Raw genomic sequence first — 11,720 nt, 5'->3', positions numbered from 1 at the left:
TATCCAGCAAAACTTTCATTTAGAATGGAAGGACAGATAAAGTGCTTCTCAGATAAGGTCAAGTTCAAGGAGTTCATCATCACCAAGCCCTTATTATATGAAATGCTAAAGGGACTTATATAAGAAAAAGAAGATGAAAAATATGAACAGTGAAAGGACAGCAAACACACAGTTATTAACAACCACACCTAAAACAAAAGCAAACCAAGAGGACAGCTAGATCAGGAGTAGAACCATAGAAATGAAGAACACATGGAGGATTAGCAATAGGGGAGTGGGAGGGGGAGAAGGGGGGAGAAGGCATAGAAAATAGCATAGAGGGTAGGTAGAAAATAGGGGGGAGGGCGAGAATAGTGGGGGAAATATAGAATCCAAAGAACTTGAGACACGTGGTTATAAACTAAGGGGGGGGGGAGAATGGTGGGGGAGGGAGGGTGTGGGTGGAGGGGAATGAAGGGGGGAATAGAACAACTGTAATGGTATAATCAATAAAATATATTTTAAAAAAATAAAAATAAAACTATGAGTTTACCCTGTTATTTTGCTGATGTTTAAACCTTCCGACACCAGTTCTGTGCGCTTGATTTGGGGAGTGACCTGATGACCTTGCAAAGCAGAAACATGATGCTCTCTGTCCCGGGCTTACAGACGTGAACAACTACAGCTCCCTGCTCTTTTGGCTTTAAAATTATTATGATAAAAGGACGGGTGGCCTCTTTTTCCAGTGCCTTTGCTAGAGTTGGAGGAAGTGTGCTCCCTGCGTCCCCTGGGGTTTCGCCTGCCAGTCGGCTTACTGTTTCGTAGGCAATAGCCTCAGAAGGATTGAACAGAGCTTATGCAAAAGACGAATGATAAATTCATCTTGCAAAAAGGGGAGTTTTTTAAAGTCAAGTTCTGAGTTGTGGTTACTGAAAAACAACTCTGTAATAACACTTTATTCATCTAATTTCAAAATAAAATTATTCTAAAATTTCACGTATATCGTTCCACACTTTTCTATATACATGTTACATAATTACTGATGGCCATAACATCGGGGAAAGCCGGGAGGTGGGCATCCCGGTAGGAAGGAGGGAACATCTTATCTTGGCCCCAGGGCTTGATGGGCAGAAGGCAGAAGAGAGGTATACTTTTAGGAGGTTGAGTAACCAGTCCCTTGTTCCTCCTACCACGCATTTTTGGTCCAGCTTGTCCTGGTTGAGTGATTTGGAGGCTTCGAGACTACCAGGGGGCAGGCAGATGCTGGGGTCAGAACATCACAGGTGAAGAGAATATGGGAGAGAAACTTTCCAAAGGACCTGGTGAGACAGACAAGAGCCCTCCACCCCCCGTGCATAGATGATGGGAAGGGGAGAGGAACTTTGAGCCTAACCATATATTTCAAGAAAACTGAGTTGTCCAAGGAGATTGCTTAACCTGTTAATCAGATGAAATTTGAAAAACTGGGTTTGATGATACCAAACTCGCCCCACCCCCGCCGTGGCTCCCCTCCTGTAATCCAGCGTGAAAGCGTTTCACACAGAGTGAGGAACAGCTGCCAGAGGCAAAAATGCGCGCCCCCACCCCCCATTGTATCTGCGGTACAGCATGTGATTAAGTCTGTCATCGCCCTGTAGTAAAAAGAACAAGTAGCGCTCATGTCATCAAAAGCTCTTCCTGTGTGTCACTATGTACCATCATTACAAATAATGCCAGGAAGAACACATTAGGCCTATTAAAGGACAAAGTGAAAACGTTTAGATCTGAGGAGAAAAAGTCATAAATAATTTACTTCCTTTGATCTAGATTTGCATTTTCTGTGTATGTATGATGACACTTGTGGCAGTAATAGTAAAAGTCATTAAGCCCAAAATGGGACCTTTGAATAGGAAAATTTTGTTTATTATTAGGGGAATTTTGCCAAGTAAGTTCCTAGGGCAACTGGATCTGTGTATAGGACACCACAATGGAAGGAAATGAAGAATGTGTGGGACATATCCATCAGTGTTGAATGGAGAGAAAGAATGGGAGGAAATGAAGAGGTGAAAGTATAGCGAGCACCAGGGACTGGCTGGGAGATGGACAAAGAACGGAGCCCATTGAAAATGCTCCTCGGGCATCGATGGGCTCATCTCAGTGAGGCCCTTGCCCTCAATATAATTTCCCTATTTCTTTCTTCGCTGTCGGGCAGAATAACGGAAATACAGCCAATTCACAACTCTTCAGAGAATGCTGCTTCCAGAGTTAGGGTGTTAGTGTCCTTACCCGGGTTGCTCTGAGCTGAGGTTTCATTCCCAAGTAGGGAATCTCGGTTTCTCTCACAGGGCTCCCCTGTTGTTGATAGTTGCCAAACAGCTCCCACAACGCCAGCAGCTGAGAGTTTACACTGACGAGCATCTCATCTATTCCTTACCTGAACTCAGGAATTTATTCCTGTTATCCCCATTATGTAGATGAGAAATTTGAGACTCAAAGGGGAGAAAATGTTGCTCAAGTTCACTAGTTAGGGGTGGCACTCGAATTTGAACTTGGGAGTAACTTTAGAACCTCGACTCTTAATCAATGGTTGATTAGCTCTCAATTCGTCACCTGACCCTCATGTAGGTAAATCATCGGGGTCACATAAATGATGGGCATCTGTGAAGAACAGGAGTCGCTGATGGGAGGTGAGCAGGAGGTGGGGATCCAGCAGGGCCTCTGGGCACCTCTGTGCTCAGGTACCTTCCGTACTGACAGTTCTTCTGAAGCCACTCATGAGTGGTGTGATGGGGCTTGTCCTCACGGTAAGGATTTCCGTCCCCCACCGAAGGAGATTGAGTATCTTTCTCTTCTTCCCCCCATCTCCCTCGCTTCCTTTCTTCCTTCTTATCCACTACCCAGCATCTGAGATAGTGACTAGCACATGGGTGCTCAAACACGTTTGTCAAATTGTGTTGGTGTAAGGAGCATCTTATTCCTGTGTGTCTGAATACCGGAAGTTCATGGTGACGGTCCCCAGGGGCAGGCACGGTCCGGGAACAGAGAGCTGTCCACTACCAGATCGGCCGCGCCCTGCTCTACTGATCTCGCTTAGGACAATCTAGCATTATAGTGGTATTTCTTCAGGAAGAGGCATATTTAAAACTACAAATTGTACAGCCATCTGAAACAGGGTTGATTAAAAGAAAAACGGAATATATGATCTCATAAAAGCCACATGCAACCCCCTTCTCCTTACTCAGTCTTACCAGGGCCTTGCCCACCCACCCTTTCTTCCAACTCCACCCCCCCTTACTTTTAAATTACACAGGTGAGACATAAACATGTTCTCATAATTAAAAAATGTGGACCCCATTTCCACTCTCCCACTGTTCACTGGAATCACAGCTGAGTGATTCTTTCATTCCATGTAGTTGCTCTGCTTTTAGTTACATATTTTCTTGGACCATACGATGTTTGATGATTTGTTATCGACAACATAGCAATACCATGTGGTTGAACTTGACATACTTACAAATACATAGCTTTGTTATTAGTTTATTACATAAACAGGATTTGTTATCCTGCAATTCACTTCCTCATTTAATGTCTTGTTTTTTCCCTCTGGCGGCTCCAGGAGAGTTGGGTCACTGCACTGAACTACTGTGTTCCATAACAGCTATTGCACCGCGGGAAGGACAACCCAACCGTCCCCCGGTAGATGGGCTGCACAGTTGTCTCACCTTTCAAAGCAATGATGATGTGGAAACTTCTGTGTCCACATCATAGACATATCTTAGTCTGGAGGTGCAACTATCTTTGTAGGAATAACTGCCTAGTAGATTATGAGAGTTAAATTAAAATTTTTATAGATAGTAACAAATATTTCTTCAAAGAAAGTTTTTCCAGTTTATACACCTATCAGCGATGCTCGATAGAACTAGTTTTCCCTGATGTTACCACACTGGGTATTGTTGACCTTCTTTTGCCAGACTCGTAAGTAATGAATGATATTGCCATATCATAGTGAGATTGAGCATCTTCTCCTGTTTCATCGGCCATTTGGGTTTCTTGTTTGAATCGCACCTCTGTATTTCTTTGCTCAGAGTACTAAGATAGTTGTCTTATTGATGTGTAGAAACTCATTGTGACGGATGCTCATCCTTTTAAGTGTTATTATGTTTTACTCCTCACCCAAAGATGTTTATTTATTTTAGAGAGAGTGGAAGAAAGAGAAAGAAACATCAACGTGAGAGAAAAACACTGATTTGTTGCCTCCCATACCTGCCCCGACCAGGGATCGAAGCCGCAACCCAGGCACCTGCTCTGACTGGGAGCCAAACCTGCGACCTTGCGGTGTGCAGGACAGGGCCCCAGCCACCCGAGCCACCCAGCCAGGGCTCCACGTTCATCCTTTAAAATACAAGATAGATAGCAAATATCTTTCTCTCACCTTGTTGTTTATACATTAATAATTTTAGGGTGTTTTGTCCCCTATGGAATTCTTTTTAATGTTTTCTGGGATTGGTGTCTTCATTAGGGAAGGCTTTTCCAGCACTACAGAAATATTCTTTAAAAATATTTCTCTTTATACTTTCATTGTTTAGATTTGAGGTTTGATATAGAATCTTTGATATAGAATTGATTTAGATGTAGTAAGAAACTGATTTTGATTTCTTCGATCTGGAAGGCCAATTTTACTTTGACCATTATTGACCAGGCCATACTTTCCTTACGTATTTGAAATGCATGATAAAATAAATTCCCTAATATATAAGGGTCTGTTTAGGCCTTCTATGTGTTCTGTTAGTCTGTTGTCCATCTCTGTGTCCACTTAATATCCTAAGTATTATTTTATGTACTGTATCTGACAGAGCAGCCTCTTCATTATTGTACTTTCAGATTTTCTCCTGTACATTTTGATTTCTCGAGGAGCTTTAGAACCAGAATGTCAAATTCCGTCAAGAATCCTGTTGGGATTTTAATTGGGATGAACTTGGAGAACATTGACAGCATCCTCATGACCTGCGCTTGCCTGGAGGGATGCTCTGTGCTCTGTGTTCTTTGTACAGATGCTTTATCAACATAATTTCATATACTCCTTGGGGCGACACAGCAGGTGGGTTTATTACTCTCATTATCCAATGAGGGAATTGAGGTTTAGAGAAGTAATTTACTCAAAATCACTGGATTAGTAAATTGCTAAGTCAATTTTTTTTATCCTCACCCGAGGACATATTTACTGATTTTAGGGAGAGAGGGGAATAGAGAGAGAGGCAGAGCAACATTGATCAGTTGCCTTACACACAACCCAACTGGGGAAGCAAACCCACAACCCGGGGGGCCAAACCCACAACCCAGGCACGTGTCCCGACTGGGAATTGAACCCACGACCTTTCAGTTTACTGCACGACACTCCAACCAACTGACACACACCAGCCAGGGCTAAGCCAAACTTTTAATTGCACTTTGACTGCACCATATTGCTTTTTAACAACTATTGCATATTTGTCATTTAAACTGTCAATACTTTAAGTGAGCTGGGTATGTTTCATCAAGAAAAAGGCTGAATTTCTTGTTTCTCATTGACTGAGGGTGGAAGAAGATTGCCACGAGTCCCCGGGTGGGAAATTAGGGACCGTGGTCACTGGAATGAGTAAGAGAACAGCAAAAAATCAGATGGCCTAATAAAGACATAGGTCTGAGGTGACTGGCACTGAGGAAATGTCGGTGTGATTGGAAGCTCATAATGAGAAAGGCAGGACAGGCTCACTCAGAAGTCTTGTGAGGGCAGAGTTCTCAGTGCGAATCTTCTCCGGGTGTCACAGGACGTGGAAAAGGGTTAGAAGCACTCGTGTTCTCTGTTCATAAGGCAGCCTACATCCTGAAGTATGACTCATGAATAGAACACCAATTATGTCACAACTTTTTCTTCTTGCAAAGAAAGAGCTTCTGTTAACCTTTCTGACAGAAAGGAAGGATGGATTAAACATATGGTAACACCTCCATAGAATGGACTACCACGTAATCATCACAAAGGATGCTACAGAAAATATTTTGTGATGTATGTAAAAAGACTGACCACAAAACAAAAAGCCAGGCTGATTCCATTTTGCTTCAGAAAATTCTATATAGACATTTCACATAAACATGTCCACTAAAAGATAATAGCAGATAAGGTGACTTTTATCACTTTTCTCATAATTTTCTACATTTTTCCAATTTTCTTATGGTGAAAGCTATTGTGTCTGCAAGTAGGGAAAAGCCCAGGGTCTCACACGAACTGATAGAGGTAGCGGAGCAGGTGGTACTCTCCCTTAAACCTGACGCAGCTTCTTTTTTTCTTTCCTTGTTAGTCTTCATGAAATGTTGTAGAAAGGCTTAAAGCAGTGGTCTCCAAGCATGGCTTTTGCACCAGCATTACCAGCCTTCCCAGTGCCTACCCAGCCCTCTGAGTCAGGAACAGGGCCCGGCAGAGCCTGGCATGTGTGGCTTAGCGAGTCCTCCTCCAGGAGATGCTGGCACCACTGAGAACCACGGCTTTACAGGACCATATGAATGGGATAGGTTTCTCACAATTACAAATGACACATACTTGGGTCTCTAAAGTGAGTGTGCTCAACCTACCTGCATGGAGCTCCCTCTCGTTGGATGGCCTCACATTCTTCTCCGGGGGCACAGAGGCCCAGTTCCTCCTGGTGGTCCAGGTGCCCTGGTCTGCAGCGACACTCTGCTTCCTCAGTCCACTCATTCTTTACACACTGGGCAAACTCGCCACAGGCCAGCAACTTGCAGGCATCTGCTTGATCAGCTGTAAGAGATGGGGCAGATGCTAATGAATGCGTGGAGGCCCCAGCAGTGGAATTGGTAGATGTCAAAGGCAAGAGACCAGCTCTATTTGCTGTCTCCCCATTTTGAAGTGGGCTGTGCAGCAGTGGTAACAGACTGGAATGAAGAGAACCACATGTCTCTGTGTCTTTGACAGATGAGTTTATAGGCACAGGTGATAACACATTTAGCTTCAAGTATAATCACACATGAACTTCGTGGTGCGTCAGCGTCACCTAGAGGCCTTGTTAGTGTGCAGATTCCTGGCCCCATCTCCAGAGTTTCTGATGCTAGAGGTTTGGGATGGGGACATTTCTAAGGATGCCCCGAGTGATGCTGATGCCTCTGCTCTGGAGAGCACATCTTGATAACCACTGCATTGGAGAACTGGTGCTTTGTTAGTTATAATCCTTAAGATAAGTGTTTTTTGCAGATATGAGCTGTAAACATATATACTTAAGATCAGCTGTACCTTATAAAAGAGTAGTCATTTATGTGGACAATTTTGAGAACTCAGGATAATTCTCAAATAAGAAAAGCATCTTTCTCTTAGTCTCTTATGATAATCCCTAAGGCCCTAACATTAGAGATTCTTTCTTTTGGAATAATTGTTTTTCCTCTGTGAAAATTCAAATAGACCTCTACTCTGGGTTTTTGTTTTTTGGTCACTAATTTTTCTCTTTCAGCCTATTCTTAATTCTGTAGGATTTGTCTCAAATTCTTTGTAAAGTGGATTATAACTCCAGAGAATCTCAGATTATTTAGTCTGGAATGCTTGTGGCTTCTGCCCGCCTTTCTCTGTCTTTCTGAAGCTGAGCGCGCTGATCCTCAGGCAAAGGGCCTGAGTGTCCCCCTGCTGATGGCAGAGCCAGAGTCAGACGGGGCCCTGAGACCATTATTCTCTATTCTGGGCGGGTTTCCTGTGGGATCACATAGGCCATTTGTCATAAATGGCCTTGCACATTATGTGCAAGCAAGGCAACTGTGTATACAGCTGTTCTTCCAAGAAGCCTGTGGAAAGGTACAGAATACTGCAATACAAGAAGCCCAGTACCTTGTCTAGAGTAAGAGTCCTCAATAAGAGCTCTAAATATAGGTTAGAGAAGAGACCACCATGGTGGAGAATGTTTTCACTGAGTCAGGTGGGTTGCATTTGTGTATGCAAAGACTACAGAAAGTGTTTAAACTGGACCCAGAGGTGAGAAAGCAGCAGTCAGGAGATGGTGGAGCCCAGGAAGCCTGGTTTGAAAAGAGCAGAAACTCTGGGTGGAAGGAAGGGAACTGAGACTGGAGAAGAAGTCAGAGCCAGACTCAGGTCTTGATTGCTGGGCTAAGGAATTTGGACTTACAAGCAGGAGGGTGCCACAGTGGATTTCCGGGCAAGGGAGGGTACGATCAGTACTGTGCTTTAGAAAATATATAAATAGAACTTAGAATTGTCAAAGTTAGGATAATTTCAGTGATCATCTGGTCCAGTGTTTCCCAAGGGGGAACATTTGCAGAACTCCAGTTCAGCAGGGATTAGTAAGTTTTTTTTATACTACTAAGATGTTTTTAGTAGCTGAATGAGGATTTTTATCTCCCTCTCCAACTGCTAGCCTCCAACCTTGCCCCTTTCTCTTTTTGCTTTTAAACTTCTTAGGGTCATTTAAGAAGCTAACATCTATTGTGAATCTTCAATCAGAGAATGTAGCTGCTTTGCCAAATTTACTGATCACAGAAGCTTTGTAAATAGGTCTTGGGGGAACATCTTGTAGGGGGAGAATTTCAAGGAACCTCTATGTTCACTGCCCCAGCCCAGCACCTCCTTGTGGTAGAAGAAGCAGGAGCAAGAGATGTGAGAGACCAGCTCAAGCTCAAGGCAGGAGGAGCTGGTGCTGGAAGACATACTTTGCGTTTCTCAGCGGGGTAGACCTGTTAGAAGTCGATGGGAAGTTGTATTTCTCTGCAGGGCAAGGGTGCTTTAAGGACAACCAGGCCTGGCTAACATGAACTGGTTTTCCCTGCCTCACAGTTCCTAGAGCCAACCATGTTATGGCATCCCTGTCACTGTCTGGGACCCTGATAACCCAGGTGATTCAGGCTCCAGTTTCCTCTGCAGTGGAGACAGGTACAGGGTCCAGCACAAATGATGCCCCCTTTTTATTACAAAGTCTCTTGTTACAAAATCGTAAACATGGAATTCTGTAACATAACAATATCACGCTCCAGCACACCATATAACATTTTAGGTGAAACGTTCAAATTAAAACTCTAAATGATTACATCCATATTATTACCCTGCCAATCACACTCAAGCAGGCATTGCTTCTGCCGGAGCCTGCATTGACAGGTAGAGCCGCCAGGATGTGCGGGTCCTGCCAGACCTACGACCAACCGGAGATGTGCAATAATCAAATGAGTTTCCCCTTTAAAAAGGTTGCTGTGTCACCATAATTCCTTTCAGCCCATCTAGGCATGGTCTACGCACCAGTAAAGCTGAACAAAACACAGTAAAGTTGGGAGAAATGACTTTACCCAAATCTGAGGACCCTGAGTCAGGTAGAGTTTATTGATTATTTGCTTTTCCCATGTTATTTACCGAAGACTCATCTACAGACAAGAAGTAGGAGACTTAAGACCACTGAGCTTAGTTTTCTTTTACTGGATACCCTTCTAGGAACTCAGATTCATTTATTCAACGAATATCAATTTGGCCTTTCAACATCTTCAACAAACTAGTTGCTTTAGATTTTTTTCTTCATATATAAGATTTTAAATTTTAGATAAAATTTTAGAGCTAGAAGGTGTTTCAGAGACCTTCTTGAATAATTTGCTCATTTCACAGATAAGGAAGCTGAAACTCAGTGGAGCGCAGCCGAGATCAGGCTGCTCAGCTCCCCTGCCGCCCCGCCCCCTGCAGACCCAGTGAGGAGTCACAGGGCAGCAAAGAACCCCCAGGGGAACCTCTGGGACCATAGCCTGGAAAGGTAATTGCAGTTCATTAGAATCATAACAGAAGAGACCCTATTTACAGCAGTTTGTGAAGCAAATCATACTACTTCCACTTTTGCACCTTAAAAGAAAGTTTTCTTTGGCATGTTGATGACTTTGTGCTCACATAGCATTCTTTGAATAATACCTCTAACTGTGGGCTTCAGGCAAGGCTGAGGCCCGGAAGTGCACTGAGCCCAGGAGGAAGCGCTCTGTGAGAGCAGCCAGTGGCTTTGCAGCCCGAGAACGTTTAACCAGTAGGAATTTCTTAAGGAAGCTTTCCCGACGTTTTCATTTTCTTTCTTTGTCATCCCCAAAGACACCTCTCCTTGGAATGATGGACACCTTCGTGTGTAGGCCACACGACCACTTGCCTCTGCCTGAACACATCCCCAGGAATTCACACAAAAGACATTGGGCTGAACTTCCTGCTCTTTGCTCTTGATTTGATCAATATTACTAATATAAACATTGTGTAGCAACAACCCAAAATGCACTGTTCTGAACATGGTCTTTATCTTGGAAAGTAGAACGACAAGGAGATGTGAAAGCAACAGTCCGTTAGAAAGAGTACAATTGAGCCCTGGCTGGTGTAGCTCAGTGGTTGAGCGCAGGCCTGAGAACCACACAATCGCGGTTTGATTCCCAGTCAGGGCACTTGTATTATGTTTTAATACAAGTTTGTGAATGTGGCCTCTAATAACCAATATGATTCCCTGGGTTGCAGGCCAGTTCCCAGCAGGGGACTCACAAGAGGCAATCATACACTGATATTTCTATCCCTCTCTTCTTCCCTTCCCCTCTAAAGATAAATAAATAAAATCTTAAAAAAACATTAAAAAAAAAGAAAGAGAACAATTGGATGCCATTTTCTAGAAAAATATTTTCAAGTTATAATCAAATTGTATGTGGATTTGAGGAGGTGCAGTCTTCATGACTGGTGTATAGACTAGTCTATAATTGCCCTACCCTCCTGGATTTGCTTACATCCCCTTTCAATAGTTTTTCTCTGTGGGCACTGTGAAAAGGTTTCTCTGTGGGCCTGTACCACACCCACCAAACACCTCATATGGTTAGGGGCAGGCACGCTCTGAGCTTACTGCAGTTGCTTGCTGACAAAATCACATAACTTTTCCCCCTTAACCCATCTTCCACGGATCAATTCGACAATCTCTCCGGAGAGACAGCCCAGGGCGTCTGGCCTGGGAGAGTCCAGTGGTGTCAGTGGCTGCTCGTTTGCAAGTGGTGGGAAAGCTCCGGGTCCATCCTGCAGCCGGAGGCCCTGCCTTAGTCTTCAGCTTCTCTTGCGAATTCTGGCCGTAGTCACAGCATCAGTGTCATTCCTTTTCAGGCCTTGTCCCTGGTGTGGCCCAGGGATCATGATCCTGAACCTTCACCAGGAGCACAATGACAATTATTTATACATTAGTCCTCCCTTTTCTGAGGGGAATATGTTCCAAGACCCCCAGTGGACGCCTGAAACCATGGATAGTACTGAACTTTACACATACTATGTTTTTTTTCCTATACGTACCTATGATAAAGTGTAATTTATAAATTAGCCACAGGAAGAAATTAACAATAGTAACTAATAATAAAATGGAATAGTTACAACGATATGTTTTAATACAAGTTTGTGAATGTGGCCTCTAATAACCAATATGATAATCAAGACAGTGACGATGTGGCTGAAGGGCCACATTCACATGGGGCGGGGCATGTGTGGTGTGGACACTGGACCAAGGGATGACTCTCGTCCTGGGGTAATGTGAGATGTCATCACACTACTCAGGAAGGTACAAATTTAAAACAGGAATTGTTTATTTCTGAAATTTTTCACTTAATATTTGCAGACCACAGTTGACTATGGGTAACTGAAACCACAGGAAGAGAAACTATGGGTAAGGGGACGACTGTGTGAACAGGGAGTTCACATCTATTGAAGGTCATTTTAGGTTTGGTACTGTGCTTGGTACTTTAAA

The 11,720-nt window shown here is 43.6% G+C and overlaps 1 protein-coding gene across 2 annotated transcripts in view; it reads right to left on the bottom strand.

The window, feature by feature from the left end:
• IMPG1 (interphotoreceptor matrix proteoglycan 1) overlaps window positions 1-11,720 on the bottom strand; it is a 118,558-nt gene that overhangs the window by 3,242 nt on the left and 103,596 nt on the right. For both annotated transcript variants that reach the window (XM_037034326.1, XM_037034327.1), the window contains exon 15: window positions 6,565-6,748. In XM_037034326.1, the coding sequence (XP_036890221.1) occupies window positions 6,565-6,748 (184 nt within the window). The remainder of the gene's footprint in view (window positions 1-6,564; window positions 6,749-11,720) is intronic.

This window comes from Sturnira hondurensis, unplaced genomic scaffold (assembly GCF_014824575.4).
Source record: "Sturnira hondurensis isolate 20B ecotype Veracruz unplaced genomic scaffold, ASM1482457v3 Scaffold0022136, whole genome shotgun sequence".
Lineage (NCBI taxonomy): Eukaryota > Metazoa > Chordata > Mammalia > Chiroptera > Phyllostomidae > Sturnira > Sturnira hondurensis.
Note: the sequence above shows the minus strand (reverse complement) of the source record. Positions and strands in the feature narration are given on the sequence as shown.